Genomic DNA, 16,931 nt, shown 5'->3' with positions numbered 1-16,931 from the left:
TTTCAACTTATATACAGTGTATTTTCATTTTCAAAGGTAGTTAACTCGTGATGCTTCTGGAAAACGGACTTTAAATTTGTCCAGTTAATGCTAACCACCTCTCAGAGAATGAGGCATATTTGTGCTTTTCTAAAATCTCAAGCCAGAACTTGACGATGGATGATGGATGAATTGGCAAAAATTGTAGTGTTAGAATTTATGCTTCCATAAAACTGACATGAATTAGGCAATCAAGTCAGTTTTCAAATATAGAACATGAGAAATCATGTTCAGTACCAAAAATAATCAATATTTACCTATACTTTGTTTGAAATATGAGTAATACCTCCAAGTCCCGAGCTGTGGGGAGGGGCCACATGAACCCAGGGATTAGACTCCTTCACTCTGTGGAATGGATGTGCTTACCCTCCAGCTTAGGGCAATACAGTGTTTTCCTGATTTTTTTTTCTAAATAATTGCTATTTCTTCCTTCAAGGAGAAAGGAAGGACATATCCCATCTCCTTTGTATATGGGTTTCCTCTTTTTCCCTATTTGGCTTCATTACTTAACACACAAGGTTGAATAAAGCAGGGTCTTCTATATCTTGACAAAGGATTAAGGTGAAAATCCCATGGCCCACTCATCCACGCCCAGGGCTGACCAGGAAGGCCTGCGCTCTGCTTTGCGCTGTGGGCAGCTCTTGCTCCATGGACCATCCTGCAGCAGCTTCCTGTGGCTTCAGCTACTTGGACCTCACCTTTCCACAAATCAAGGGTGATGTCCCTTAGCACAACATGGCTAAGCACTGTGGCTAAACTGAAGCTTCAAAGCTTCCTTTTGAAACCATGCTGCCTTCAGTGGTAAGAAAAAGAACCTCACTTTCCACACTTCTCTGCAAAATCAGGAATGTGTCTGGGGTGAGTGGTAGGGGTTCACCTTTCTCAAGTGACACTTCAATAAGAGACTTTCGTCTGCTCCTCTCCTAAGGGGTTTAGGGCGATTGTAATATAAATCATCTCCAGCCCAGTGGCAAGGACGCGTGGCTGCCAGCCTGTCTGTGGTGCCCCGCTGCACTCAGAGCCGCGAGACCACCGGCCACCCTGCATGTCTGAATGCAGAGATGCTGAGCTCTAAGTAACAGGACAGTGTCAGGAAACAAAGCAAGCAGTCCTCTGTGAGCCTAAAAATATAGAAAAAGAGAGAAGTGCTGTGAGGATGTGATTCAGAATCCCATCTGCTAACCCTGTTGTCCTGGGTACGAAAACCAAAACGAAACATCTCCTGGGATTCGGTACCTTGTCAAGTCCCACAAGTACTAAGGCAGATGTTACAGTTCAGGAAAGTGCAGGCATAGACCCTTTCTCTCTAGAAGGATCCCCTGAAGGAGGGAGGGCGGACTCTCGCAGAGGATGACCTCCCCTGCCTGAAGGTTTCAGACAGCAGAAACAGCCTCTCCCTCTGCCACCTGGAATGCTCCGGAAGCCTCTGAAGGTGATCTTCATCCAATCTGCTTGTTTCTAAAATCACCTGCCGGGCTGGATCGCCCTTGAGTGCCACCCAGTGTGTTTCTCACGGATACTTGGAAAGAAACACCACAGCCGACCAGGACTTCTCTCATTTCCCTCCCTCACTCTCTTTCTTTCTTTCTTTCTTTCTTTCTTTCTTTCTTTCTTTCTTTCTTTCTTTCTGTCTTGGGCTTTAAACACTGTATCTTCAAATTTGGGGTGAGTTTTGCACTCTCTCCAAAAATATGTAAACATATTTTGGTACAAGAAAAGTAGTTTAAATTATGGTCCATTACAGCCGGGCGTGGTGGCACACGCTTGTAATCCCAGCATTCGGGAGGCTGAGACCGGAGGATCGCGGACAGCCTCAGGTACCTAGTGAGGGCCTCTGCAACTCAGTGAGACCCAGTTTTAAAATAAAGAATAAAAAATAGGGCAGGGGGTGTAGCTCGGAGATCGAATGCCCCTGGGTTCCACCCCCAGACTCGCAAAAAAATAAATCATGGTCCACTACAATTATTTATTTTCTATCCACAACACACCCTACATCCATCTATATCTTCGCAAACCCCGGGGCACACCAGTGTGAGGAATACAGTCATCCACCACTTCCTTGTTTCCAGGTAAATGCTGTGCGTGTGACGTCCTGACCACACTCGTGGGCCAGATTCCAGACTCACACCAGCGTGCCCTGGGGCTTATTCACCATTCAAGCGCAGTTAGGAAGCAAAGCCATTGCCATCAACTCACCAGACTCAGGGAGCAACATCCACTAAAGAGTGGGAAAGCAATAAAACAGAAGGTACCTTAAACACCTGCAGAGGTCATTACATAAAGCTCCTATTACTACACTCGGAAATACTAATACAGTAGAAATTTTCACTTAAAAATGAAGTTATTAAAGTCATGGGAAACTTTCATGAGAGTGATCTTAATCTCCCTGTTACATATAATTACAGTGTGCCAATAAAATAATTTAAAACATTTAGAAAAACTACAGAAAAGTCTCATTAAATCAATAACTATAGCAAGTGAATAACTATTAAAGAATTCTGGGACTGGGTATAGTTCTTCTAACTGGATACAGTAGTACACACCTGTAATCCCAATACTTAAGAGGCTGAGGCAGTAGAATCACAGGTTCAAGACTTGCCTTAGCAACTTAGCGTAACCCTCAACAACTTAGTGAGATCCAGTCTCAAAATAAAAATTAAGGCTTGGGGTAGGTCTCTGAAGTAAAATACCCCTGGGTTCAATTCCCAGTAGCAAATAAATAAATTATCTACAAATAAGGGCATTTGATCTATATGGGTTTAAAGTTAAAATAATTAAATTTTAAAATAATTGCCATTATCTCTGAACTACTCAGAGTGGGAATAAGAAAGTTTATTGATAACATAAATATAATCCTGTTATCAAAGCCTGATGCATGCAGGAAGAAATGATCATTCAGGATGAACACAAGTAGTTACAAATTCCCAGCTGATTATGAGTGAGCTTCCCTCAAACAAAAGAAGGGTCCCCACCCCAGCAAGGAAAAATACTCATCCAGCTACCATATCGACACAAAATATGTAAATTTATTAATATGCCTCAGGTCAAGAGGAGATTAAAGAAAAAGTCACATAATCATCTTGAAAGCTTGAAACTATTTGTAGATGTCAACTTTTCTGATTTTTAAAAATCTATTTAAAAGCTGATACCTTATTTACCTTGACTAGATGAATTCAATGTATTTCTAACCAACAGCCTCCAGGCGGGGTTCCCTTAACATACAGAACACCAAAAGGTGGCTTTATGTACCAGGATCATTTACCACTCTCCAGAAATTCTGGCAATAGCAATAAGATGGGTTTATACCAAAGGAGAATGAGATTCTCAAACCTATTATAAACTGTAAGAGCAGCTTGTTTAAAATGTCAGGGGAACCAGAGCTGTGCAGGGCGGGAGACACACCACAGTTAGACCTCTGCTGTGCAGCCCTGGCCAGGTAGTAGACTGGTGGAAGGCCAAGGACACAGGCCTGGTGGTGACCCTGGGGACAGCCGGAGTCTGTGCCCTACCCTGCATGAGTCACATGGCCGGCCTCCAGCCTTCCACTGTCCATGCTGGGATGCCAGCAGACCTGATCAGAAGGCGACAGCCAGGGAGGAAGCAAGGACAGCTGCCCCCGGGCTCTGGTCACCACCGTCTGGACAGAGTGCCCCAATGAAAGGTAAACCCCGACGGAGGAGGACTCGGTGACCAAAGCACAAACTGGCTGCACCAGGAGCCGGAATGCTACCGCAGCAACAGGGCCAATCAGCACATCCCCGAGGACTAACCTCGCTTCCCAAACCATCAGAGAGCTCAGGCCTGCTTCTGAGAAAGGGCAGCGCAGAGACAGGTGCCGGAGTCACGGTGAGAAGATGTTAAAGTCACCAAAATGATACACAGGCTAAGGAGGGCTTGGGAAAGAGTTTCGGGAAAATTATTCTGGAAGAGTCTCAATTTTCTCTGAGGACACAAAACATGATACATATATCACATGACTGTGAATAAGAGACACGGGGCTCTGTGTCCCCTCTAAACTCACACTGACAGTGGGACCTTGGAGACGAGATTAGCTCATGAGGGCTCTGAGCCCATGGTGGATCAATGCAGTTACTGGGGAGCGGAGTGGTGACCCAGGAGTGGGTGGTGATTACTGTGGTAGTGGGTGGTGACCCGGGAGGGGGTGGTGACCCGGGAGGAGGTGGTGATTACTGTGGTAGTGGGTGGTGACCCAGGAGGGGGTGGTGACCCGGGAGGGGGTGGTGACCCAGGAGTGGGTGGTGACCCAGGAGGAGGTGGTAACCTGGGAGGAGGTGGTGACCCTGGAGTGGGTGGTGACCCGGGAGGGGGTGGTGACCCAGGGGTGTGGTGGTTACCGTGGCAGTGGGTGGTGAGCCCAGAGTGGGTTCCTGACAGATAGATGGGCTGGGCCTGGGCCTGGTCCTCCCTGCTTGCTGGCTCTCCCCCATGCCCTGACACAGCACAAAGGCCCCAGCACCATGCTCTTGGAATTCCAGCTCCCACACCAGGAGCAAAGGAATTTATTGTTTCTAATGCGCCCAGGCTGTGACATCCTGTTCTCGCAGCAGAAAATGGAATACAGCATCCACCCGTCAGAGTGTGGAAGGTAGAAAAAAGACAACAGCAAAACTGGCCTTGGAAGTGTTACATATGGAGGGTGGGAAACGGCCAGCTCCCCCTGGATTGTAAGTATTCCAGAGAAAGAAACCAAACAGTTTAAGCAACAAGAAAAACCTCATTGTGATACCACCAAAGAAAATCAGTCTAACCTATAAAATGTTGTATGTAGACACAGAGACTCGAGAGGTTGCTGTGCTCCAGACGCACCAAGGAAGTGAACCAGAGCCCAAAGCTGTCCTTGCCGAGTGTTCGACTCCATCTTCCTAAGAACAGCACTCGTCAGAGGGTGGCTGGCATGGAACTGGGGCGGCACAGGGGATGCCAGGGCCCGGCTCGTGCTTCACCCGTGAACACAGACCCGGGAATCAGGAAGCCTCAGGACCCATCTGGGAAGCATGGCTGGCAGACACGTGCCTGAGGACTGAGGACGCTGTACTGAAACCAGAAGCATGCAGTTTAGGAAACCATCATCATGCTGGGAGCAAACCAACCCAGGGCCAGGAGTTCCTAAGCAACATAGGCAGACACCTGCACCAAGGGGGCAAGACAGGATGAAGGACAGCACCATTCCCTGCGATGGCAAGCAGGTGCTGTGCTAGCACACCGCGTCCCCAGAGCAGCCCCCACACCCTCCCCACTGATGCAGGATACTAAGCAGGTGCTTGAGAATACTGGGTGACAGCGTCTTCGTAAACTGTGAAAGTTATCGATTTAAAACAGGAGATGCTAAGAGGATGAGAAATCCTAGAGGATGTCCAACCTGCAGAAAGCGCACAGAGGGCAGGGGCAGAAGGGATGGGCCAGGAGGCTCACTTGTGTCGCCAAGGCTCAGGCGCCTGGCCTCTGGAGGCCCTCCATGCTTCTGGAAACTTCCACACCCTGCTGCCACCCAGCCCAACCTCAGAAGGGTGAGCACACGGAGATGCAGTGGGCGGGGTGGGGTCACACCTCGGCACCATACCATGGCACGCTGTCCTGCCACTTCCCTGCTCTGAGCAGCTCCAGCCCAGACCAGCTGGGACAGCCACTGACACCCAGCTGCAGGGATGGAGCACCCCACCCTCCTCCTCCTCGGCCCAAGCCCAGGACAGCAAAGGAGGCCTGGACACTGAGGGCCGCGAGCAGCCCTCACCACAGCAGTGAGTCGCCGCCTACTAGAGCCTCCCCAGAGCTCCCGGGCTGGGCAGTGCCCCTCTGGCCCGCCGAAGGATCCCTCTGTGAACAGCCAACCTGCATTCCACCCTGGTAAGAATGGGCAAATCCATAGGCCACGGTGGAATTTGGTGGAACTCTGGAAGGAGATAAGTAGGACACAGGAAGCCCTGGAGCTCCCACAACCGGGGCCGTCCCGCCTCCGCCAGGGGAGGACATGCTAAGTGAAAGTGCACACCTGGAGGAGCCTGAAACCAAAACAAGAGCCTGGCCCTGTCCTGATGAAAGCTCTTCAGGCTGCCTCCTCCTTTGAGCTACCAGAACATTCCTAGTCCACGTGGAAGCTGCGCACTGCGAGGTGGGGAAGAACTTGGAGCACCGTGGGGATCAGGAGCACCCACCAGCCCAGATCCCAGCACCAAGGACAGCGCAGGCTCACAGAGCAGGGAGGCCTTCAGGCTTGCTGATCCTAGGGTCCAGCGCTGGTCTCTCTAGTTTAGGAACCGAGATGGCGCTCAGGACACAGCCAGCCTTGGACGGCTTGCATCAGGCGCGCACGGCCACGTTCACTAAGCCAACACCAGCATGCTCCTCTACAACACTGCAGTCTAGGGTCTGAGCAGCCAGGAGGATAAGCTCTGAGAAGTAATTTCATATTGCCAGGAACATAATGAAAACTTAAGATAATTAAAATGTGAGAAGTCAAACCGATAGAGCCATTTGGTAAAGTATAATTACCTGAAGAGAAATCACTAAAGATAATCTTTAGCAGAACAGATGAGGAATGGAATAAATTACATTTTACCCTTCATAGTTAGGCTGATGTGTAAAATTAAAATTTAGTGACTATAAAAATAAAAAGGCGTAATTTTACTTAAACCTAAATAAACTAACCATAAGTATAAATTTCAGTTGAAGAGCCAAAAATGAAACTTTCCCCTTCTTGTTCACAGAAGCACATGCCATCAATGGCCTGACTGGTGTCAGCTAGACACGGCCCCCAGCCTGGCCGCTCTCCAAGGGAAAGCTGTTGCCAGCATTGAGCTCTACCCGTTCTGAAGGCCACCAGGACTTGGGTCCTCCACAGTACACCTGGGGTGGGACAGGCCATGGGTGGGGCCTGGGGACTGCTGGGTTCTGGCCCAGGATAGCAGGGAGGGCTGTGAGAGGCCCCGGGCTGCAGCTGCAGCTAGGAGTTAGCCGGGTACCACGGAGACGGGAGAAAAGCCAGGATGGATGGATGCCTGGGAGAGAAAGCCACCTGAGTAATGGCCTGAGGCAAACAGAGGTGGCCGCTGCACCAGGACTTTAAAAAGGTGCGCCCTGGACGGTGACAGGGGCCACGCAGACAGTGCTGTGCCCTGCATGGAGACTCAGGAAGAAAGCAGGCTTCCGGATTGGGATTAAGCCATCATTCCTGGAAATGTCCAGGGTCAGCCTCAGGTCTGAGTGGGGCTGCAGACAGCTTTGGGGACCAGAGCATGTGACAGTGGCCAGGATAAGGCAGGAAGTCAAACAAGCCCCAGTGGACTTGCAGGTGCCGCAGCACAGGGACAGGCTGGCCAAGAACCACAAGACGCTGAAGCAGAGCCTGGAAGGAGGCAGCTGCGGCTACACACGGCGCAGGGAGGAGCCAGGTGGAAGCCAAGGTGCAGCCATCTGCCCCATACAGGATCAGCGCTGCCTCAGGGGAGCCCAGGACAGGCTGGAGGCTAGGAGAGATGCAGTGGACCCACAGGTGCCCAGCTGACTGAGCGCGGGCCGCGCCGTGTCAAACCCTAGGGGAGCTGGGAGGGCAGCCTTTCTGCTCCTTGGCCTTGCTCTGGAGAGGGCAGTGGCTGTCCCTGAAGATCCTGCCAGAGCTGCTGTGCTGCACCATTGGCAAGTATGGAAATACCGAACGTGTAAAACGGTTATTTTCCATGGAAAATAATTTTTAATTTTTAATAGGAGTAACAGTTATACCACACACTGGAAATATGAATTATTTTATGGAACAAGTTGTGTTATGGCATTTGGGTGGATCCCTGTGGTTGTATTCTTACCTAGGATGATGTATGGACAAAGAGTTGTCTGTTAGAAGCTTTTGCTCTAGAAATGGAATTCAATTCTCACCTATGACTTGTCACTGAAGGTGTTTTGATTAAAATGTAAATAACTAGTAGCTGCTGCTCATTAGTTTATGCGTAAATGCAGTGGCTACTGGCCTGAAGTGAAAAGGACGTCTGCCTCCTAGAGCCAGGCTCTAAGGAACAGTAAGAAACAATAAATCCACACGATGAAGGTCAGTGAGTGCCGTGTCACATGTGACATGGACACTGTGTGTCTGTACTGGTGGTGACACGGTCAGGGCTATAATCAAGCGATGTCTGTCCAAATGCAAAATGAGTTCTGGTGTCCACATAAACCAGCGGATTCTGACATGCTGCCAGTCTAGCGCCGGCTCCGTTCTTTTACGATAACAAGTGTTGTCGCAGGAGCAGGCCAGATGCTGTGCTAGGTTCAGGTAGACAGAGACAGATGAGGTGAAGCAGGCTGCACAGAACCCAAACTAGGTGACTCGAGAGTAAGAAGTCTCTGAATCTGAGCACCCCGTTCCCTAAAAATAAAACCTGACATTTTGTAATTGTTGCAATCCTGAACTTGAATAAGGTAAGAGACACACTTGTTTTTCTTACGCCATAATTCTCCACTTAAAGACGCAGCTAATGAGGAATGCTTTACGGGGTCTAAAAATGCAGACCTCTAGCACACAACTATTGTACTAACTGATCCTGTTTGGGAAATCGTGTCAGAATCGCCACAGCACTTCTGTAGTGTCTGAAATGTGTGAGACGATGACAGGGAGGGTTAGCGGGAGTCCCCGTTCTGGCTGGAATCAGCTCCCTCTCCTTGGGGCAGAGGAAGAGCCCCCACAGATGCACCTCCACAGGACAGATGGCCTCGATGGGGCTGTGTCAGCATCTAGAGGCTTAGCATAGGATCAGCGGGTCCCCACAGCCTGAGGACTAGGTCAGGGCTGGGGAAGGGAGACACCTAGTGTCGGCAGAAAATACCCCAGCCTCTTCTGGAAGCTGCAAGGGCCTGTTGAAAATGCAAATTCACCTCCATGACATTCTTGGTGCCTTCTCCCCCAAAGATTTCATTTAATCTGCCCTGCTGCATTCCACTCAACATGGCCCTTCTAGATCTAACGAGTCCCTGCTATTATTGGCAATTACCTCGACTTAACCACTCCACAATGTATATATGTGTGTGCATTTTAATATACATATTTTATATTTATATATTACATATATATATTTTTTGTGGTACTGGGGATGGAATGTAGAGGCTTTCTACCTCCAGGCTATTCCCCCAGACCTACTTTATATTTTATTTGTTTTGTTTTGTTGTTTTGGTGGTACTGAGGTTCCTGGAAGCCCTACCTCCGGGCTACACTCCCAGACCTATTTTATATTTTTATTTTGAAACAGGGTCTCTTAAGCCAGCGCAGCTGGCTTCAAACCTGCATGATCCTCCTAGCTCCGCCTCCCAAGCGTGGGAATTACAAGCGTGCACCACCACGCCTGGCTATATTTTATTTGAAAACAGTCTCACTAAGTTGCTAAAAGCCTCACTAAGTAGCTGAGGCTGCATGATCCTCCTGTCTCAGCCTACCAGGTACTGGGATTATAGGCATGTGCCATCACGCCTGGCTCATATATTTAAAAAATATATTTATATATATTAAAACCTCACAGTGCACCTCACAAATACATATATATATATATATATATATATATATATATATATATATATATATATATAATTATTATCTGTCAGATACACATTTCAAAAGACAGAGGGTTGCTCAGGCACCAAGGATGACAGTGTAGAGAGCCCAAGTTACTTGGAGAGCAGCCAGGCACACTCCACAGGTGGGATCTGGGCGGAGGACAGGCTTCCCACCCCTGTCTCTAGCTCTCCTGCGTCCTGACCTCTGCCCTCAATCCACTGCCACTAGATAAAAGCTGTGGATCACCTGGCACCAGAGAGGACCCCAGGCAGGCTCCCTGGAACCCACTCCACCTGATTGATGGAAGCCACTCGCACGCACAGGAGAGCCGACGCCTTCCTGGCTCCATGGTTCAACAGTGAACGCAGTCATTCAACAAGGGACCGGGGCTGAGAGCAGGTTCCCTGGCACTCAAAGTTCCATGCCACCACCCACCACCACACACTTTCCCAAAGTGGACCCCATGGGCCATCTTAGGAGGTGTGTCTAAGTCAAAACCAGAATCTGTATAGATATGCAAGTGTGAAAGGTTGTTCACAGAGTGCTTAGGAAATAAAGCAGTTTAACATCTGACACCTTTAATAAGCAGGCAGACTTTTCTAACTTGGTGGCTGTTTAGATGTGCACTATGAAGCACGTCTTCTGGTAAAATTAGGAACCCTGTGCTATAAAACATGTGAACTTGGCCTGAGCTGTCGCAGACATCGATGGAACCTAACAACAAAGCTCCAGCTGTGCTGGCATGGTCCAGGAGCACATAGCAGAAGCATGACAGGCAGCAGCTTAGCATGAGCCTGCAGTGAACACCCGTCCATCTCTGCAGTCACCAAGTGAGGCCTTACCAATTGTACCTTCAAAGTGACCACGGCCTTCCCGCTGCCCATGGGCAGGCTCACCACATCAACAGCAGCCCGAGGCTCAGGCCTCTCAGCCTCCCAGCCTCTCGGACTGGAGAAGTGTGGTCATTTAGGTACAGAAAATGCACTGTAAGTGCGAGTCAACAGTGACTGGACACAAAGGCAAGACCCACTGGACACAGTGCCCTGACAGTTCTATACCTCAACGATGACCATAAGAATACCGAGACTCAGGAAAACAGCTGTGTGACCTGACCTCATAGAAAAATACCTGGGAACTGGGCCCCAGAGGAAAGAGAAAAGCTGGAGCCATCAGACATGACCAAATCCCACTGGTGCAAACGAGCAGTCATTATAGAGGACGTGTTACCTCTGACTTCAGACAAAATAGTATACGACTACATGTCCAGGAGGGTCAGTCACATCTCTCGTTTGTCATTATTTCTCTAGTTAGAGGCACTAAGTTCTCTTAACTGAAATGATTACATAATGATGCAAGTTCAATAGCTTCGTGCATCGTTCCTGCTAAGAAATCTAGTAATTCTGCATGGCTGCCTGTGCCCTAGAGATTATAAAGATGACTGGCCCTTGACGGTTCACAGTGCCACTGAGCGATAATCACCCTGTGGGCTAAGATTGCTCATGTTTGGGAGACAATTGTGCAGACCTGAGACTTAGATTCACTTTCAATAGACAAGAATCCAAAGCTCACTACTCACGGGGGCTCACGGCAGCATTGGAGCATGCTCGTTATTTATAAGTTCAGAGCTGAGAGTCTGGCTTTTAGTATGCGCTACATTAAAGCTAGATGCTCAGCCTCCAACACTGAGGAACCTTCCCTTCAAGTACAGCTCCAGACGGGTGCTTGATTCACACCAAGTTCTTAGGACAGGGAAAGCGCTGAGAGGACCCTGCTACGACTGTACCGTAAAGCAACCACATCAAGTCCACACACATCTGAATACTGTTGCAGCTGATGCATAATTTCTTAAAACTGAAGTTGTCACCCAAACTCCTCAACAGGGCCAAATTATGAAGTTTAATAAACCCACTTCAAATCTCTACTATAATTACAACAATTATAAATAATTCCCGTAAGAACGCCTCTCTCAAAATGCACAATTGCTAAACGTGGGGAGATATCACTTAAAAACTCAAAGCAGTAATAAAACAGCAAGCCAGGGATGCCCGCGCTTCTGCACTTGTTTCCTACAATTTATTTCCTAAAGTGCATCTTCTAGGGTTGAGTTTCATCTAACAAAGTGTTTAAAAATAAAAAAGCACCCACACTGTGCACACAGTTTAAAGACGCTGTGATAAGCCTAGAACGCTACAAATGCAGACGCGTCCATGACCATAACATTTTAAAAGCACCAGGCCCGAGTTATGCCGCAGCAGTGTGGCAAGAGCTCGTAAGGGCCTTCACCTGCAAGCTCTGAAACGCTCCTGTTGTCCTAGGAGGGCCGCGCACCGGGGCCTGTGCGGTTGATTCCTTGGGGCTGGGCGCCCAGGCACCTGAGAAGGCCGCCCTGCCTGCACCTGCTGGAGGCTGCCCTGGCGGGCTGGCTAGGGCCGGCGCAAGCATAGTCCCCGCTGCTCTTTGGGTTCCGGACGCTCCGCTGTGCCGTGGGTGGCCACTTGAGGTTTCCAAGAACTTTCTGCCTTTGTTTGACCCAACACGTCTGGTTTTGTCGCTGCACGGTTACGTTACTTAAACATCAGAGGTTGGAGTTGTTGTTTGGGGAAAGAATTTACATTTAAAAAAAAAAAAAAAAAAGCTGCTTAGTTAGTGAGCCCTCGTCCCGGCGGCAGGCTGAGCCCGGGCGCGGGACAGGGGCCGGGGTCTGGACCTGCCGGCGCCGCCCCAGGAGAAGGGTGGCGAATCGCGCTCCAAATTCAGGAAGACCCTAGACCCACGCGGCAAACCGAAGCTCTGATGCTTCAAACCAAGCCAATGAAGACCTTAAAACGCGAAGCCCACGGGGCTCGGGTGGAAATATTCCGGAGGGGAGAGGGGAGAGCAGCCAGGAGCGGGGCCGCGAAGCCCAGGACCCAGCGCCCGCCGCAGGCACTGGCCGCCGGAGGAGGGAAGAGGGAGGGAGGGAAGGAGGAGGGTGTTGGAGGAAAGGGATCCCGAGGGGAAGGGGCGCCGAGGGGAGGAAAGGGAGCCCGAGGGGAAGGGGCGCCGAGGGTGGGGCGCGCAGGTGCTGGAGGAAGGGCAGCCCGAGCAGAGGGCGCCCAGGGGAAGGAAGGGGCGCCGAGGGATGGGGCCGGGGCAGGGCTGCGCGGAGGCGAGGGGGGTGTGGAAGGAGGGGAGGGGGCGCGAGGAAGCGGGGCGGAGGGCCGCCACTCACCCGCCCCGGCGCCAGCAGACCGCCGGGGTGCCCGCGGGGGGCTGCCAGAGGCAGCGTTTCCTTGGCGCTCATCGTAGCCGGGCAGCGGGACCGCGCTCGGACCCGCCAGCTCCTCTCCCACCCGGCTCCAGCACCCAGGGCCGCGGGCGCCGGTTCCACTGCCCGCCCGCACGCCTGGAGCCCCGCCCCCTGCCCGGAGCACCGCCCTCACAAGCTCCTGAGCCCGCCCCCGCCTGAGAGCACCGCCCCCCGCCCCCCCGGAGCACCACCCCCCGGAGCACCGCCCCCCACGGCCTGGAGCACCACCCCCCACGGCCTGGAGTACCGCCCACTTCTCAAGAACCCCGCCCCCCGAACGCCCCGGAGCACCGCCCCCGCCCGCCCCGAAGCACCACCGTCGCCAAAGAGCACCACTCCCGTCCGAGAGCACCACTCCCGTCCGAGAGCACCACTCCCGCCCGAGAGCACCGTCCACCACCTGAGAGCACCAGAGCACCACCCCCACATATCCCGAAGCACCGCTCACCACCCAAGATCACCTTCCCCAAACGGCCCGGAGCACCGCCCCCCCACCCCGGAGCACCACACCCGCTCAAGAGCACCCCCCAAAGCCCTGGCGCATCGCCCCCGCCCGAGAGCACCGTCCGCCACCTGAGAGCACCAGAGCACCACCCCACATACTCCGGAGCATCGCTCACCACCCAAGATCATCTCCCAAACGGCCCGGAGCACCGCCCGCCCCCCCCCACCCGCACGCCCCGGAGCATCACCCCCGCCCAAGAGCACCACTCACGCACACCCTGGAGCACCGCCCAAAACCCTGGAGCACCGCCCCCTCCCGAGAGCACCGCCCACCGCCGAGAGCACCGCCCACGGCCCCCTCACCCCGCCCCGAGTGCTGGCCCACCACCTTCCGCGCCGGCCCTCGAGGGGCGTGAGGCGCTGTCAGTGGAAGCGGTCACCGCCCCATTGGGGACCACGGCCGCTCTCCCGAGCGCGGGCGTCCAGCAGAGCGGGGGATGACAGTGTGCGTGTGCGCGGAGCCAAGACTGGGACTAGGGCGCACAGGCTCTTGGGGACAGGGACAGACGCCCTTTGGTTTGGGGAACATTGCCGCGCTCAGGGCGCAGGCAGCGCTCAGAGCTGGCAGTGTCCGTGCATCAGGACTTCAGGACGGGCCGGCACAGGCACTCCCAGCTCAGGAAAGCACAGCGGGACGCAGCTGAGGCTACAGCTTTGAAGGTGGGACTGAGCTCCCACACGTTTCCAAGGCTGCGTCACCAGGCTGGCGGGTGGCCATGGGCATGGTGTCCGGGTTCCTCTCCCTGGTTCCCTCCTCGGGCTGCAGGGTGTCCCAGGACAGGGCAGCCCGTTCCTGCAGAGCAAGTGGTGTGAGCTCCAATGAGTGTGTGGCCCAGACTTGCACGCAGCCATCACCACAGCCACAGGTGCACACTGTGCTGCACAGGGACCCCAGGCACTGTGTGAAGGTTCACGGACAGAGCACAGCAGGACCCTCCCTGCTCATAGCCCAACCAGCTGCCACACGCAGTGTAGATTGTCATGGTTTGGTCTCCACTGTCCCCCAAAGGCTCATACATTGGAGCTTGGTGCCCAGAGGGAGGGTCTTTGGATGCTGGGACCATGGGGACTCTAACCTCATTAGAGGATTAATCCACCTGATGGATTAGTAATTTGATGCAGTCCTGGGAGTAGGTGTGAAGTTCCGCAGCTGGGCCTGGCTGGAAGAAGCAGGTCGGTCCCGGGCAGGGCTGCCCTTGGGCACTGTCCCTGGCGCCCCCCAGCCTTCTTGGCTGCTGAGCTGAGCAGCTCCCCACCTTCCGCCATGACACTCTGCCTCCCCTCCAGCCTGAGCTATGGGGCTGGCTGACCATGGACCCACATCTCTGCATAGGCAAACCTGCCCTGCTCCCCAAGCCTGTCTTTGTCGTCCAGCACTGGCCACTTGGCCTTCTATGCTGGACAATGATTCGTTCATCATGGCAGTGTGAGCACACAGTTTTCTTCCCTTCCGTGGGTTCCAGTGCGTAACCATTTTGATGCTTAAGTCGCTCCAGATTTGGCCTCTGAGAACTGTTCTTGACCCCTCCAGTTATAGTGAAGATGACCTCGCTTCTGGCCCAGTCCCACTTCGTATTTTTCTACACTGTTCCCGGGATCAGCCTTCTCTCCAAGGAACTCCGATTCTTCTGAGTGGAGAAGGGTATTCAGAAATTAAAATCTAAATGCTAAGTGGCTTTCTGATACTGGGAACCTGCCATCTACCTCTTTTCTTAGCAGACAGCTAAGAAAAATTGCACATCTGTTTAATACATAAATGCGTGTGAAGGCAGGTGCGTGTGCATTAAATCCACACTGGGCCTTTGCTTCCCCCTCTGGCCCAAGCTCTGTGGCCCTTCTCTCCTCTTCTCATGTGCTCCCAGTGTCCCTGGGCTTCCCCTGCTTTCCGCTAACCAGGCTTCACAGGAGCAGCCCCTGCAGACCTCCCAGCCCAGGCTGGCCACGCTCAAGACATGGCCCACCTGTCCTCCTCCCTCCCAGGGGTCTCAGAGCACAGACACTGCTGGACCCCTCTCCATCTCTGCTCCCCGCCAACCTCCAGCTCCCATTGTCTTGGCTTCTTCAGAGGTCGGGATGCCCGAGGCATGTCCCTTGTCTTGGTGACCCTCACCAGCATCGGGTCCCTGTGTGGGCCCTGCACCCACTCTCCGTCCTGGCCCGCACCCCATTCCTTCTGGTCCAGCAGAGTTGCAAGGGTCTTTCCATTTTGCAGGACTTGATTGGAATCCAACTTGCAGCCCCATGGATCATCTTGAAAGTGCTTCTGCTTTCTGTTTATTAATTTTGTTATTCCTTCCACCTCTCATGGGCTTAATTTGCTGCATTATTTATGGTTTGTTGGGAAGGTGGCTCAGAACATTCATTTTAACCCTTTTACTTTTGTAAGACATCCATAATGCTACAAGGTTCACTTTTGTAGTTTTTGTAGATGCGTGTGTGTGTGTGTGTGTGTGTGTGTGTGTGTGTGTGTGTGTGGCACTGGGAATTGAACCCAAAATCATTCTACCTCTGAACTAAACCCCCAGCCCTATTTTTTATTCTTTATTTTGAAGCAGGGTCTCACTAAGTTGCTGAGAGCCTCACTAAGTAGCTGAGGCTGGCAGAGAACCTGCGATCCTCATGTCAGTCTCCCAAGTACTTGGATTACAAGTGTGCACCACCATGCCCAGCTTGTAGTTGTGATTATTTTATAAAGTATTCATTATTTTATAATTTAATATTTATATAGTTTTAATGTGACAAAGTTCAGGTTGTCTATATTTTGTGCCTTTACCACCTTTTCAGGTCCACTGGTTTTATTAACATTCTGACAAGGCAATTAAGTGCCACCCTCATCAGCTGCCCATTTTTCTATGTCTGCGCACCCTATCATAGAGTGAGAAAGGTGTGCTAAATTTTGGCTTTGTGGATCTGGAAGTTACTTGATTTGGTGCAAACCAGTTTGGCATTGGCTTGTGTCTCTGGTGCATTAGCCTTTAGTGCTTATGAGAATGTCCCCTGGAGAAAAAAGTGCCATAGAAGACCAATAACTATTTGAATATTATATAAGCAATATTCAATTATGGGATTCACTTTAATTTCTAAGAATTGTAATTTGAGAGTTTTTAACGAGTTAGGCTTTCCCTTCAAACCTCATTTCATTAAGACTTACAACCTACATTATTTTTGCAGAAGCAAATGAAACACCCTTTCCATTCTTTCTAGTCATATAGGCAGCATTTAAGAAATATGTGACTTCAAATACTGAACTTCTTTCAAGATGTTATCAATTGAGTATTGTACTTTATAGTTTTAATAATTGTGATTGAAACCCTTTAACAATTCTTTGTAAATTTTAATTCATTTTGGTTGATTTTCAGAATTATTTACGTAGGAATTGGTTTTTATAAATAGAAGAAATGTGCTGTATTTTTTATAAAATTCATTTGTGTGTTGTTAAAAAAAAGAATGACAAAAAACTTATTTATTTATTTATTTATTTATTTATTTATTTATTGTGATACTGGGGTTCCTGGAAGCCCTTCTACCTCCAGGCTACACTCCCAGACC

At 51.1% G+C, this 16,931-nt stretch overlaps 1 protein-coding gene across 1 annotated transcript in view; it reads right to left on the bottom strand.

Annotated features, from left to right (window-relative positions):
- Positions 1-12,872, bottom strand: part of SNTG2 (syntrophin gamma 2) — a gene marked incomplete at both ends in the record, with an annotated part of 190,257 nt that extends 177,385 nt beyond the window's left edge. Inside the window, one exon of the mRNA XM_080711097.1 lies at positions 12,801-12,872. Within this exon, the coding sequence (XP_080567223.1) occupies positions 12,801-12,872 (72 nt within the window). The remainder of the gene's footprint in view (positions 1-12,800) is intronic.
- Between the last annotated feature and the right edge of the window lie 4,059 nt (positions 12,873-16,931).

This window comes from Muscardinus avellanarius, assembly GCF_963383645.1.
Source record: "Muscardinus avellanarius genome assembly, chromosome: 15".
Lineage (NCBI taxonomy): Eukaryota > Metazoa > Chordata > Mammalia > Rodentia > Gliridae > Muscardinus > Muscardinus avellanarius.
This window is presented reverse-complemented; position numbering and strand designations above follow the sequence as displayed.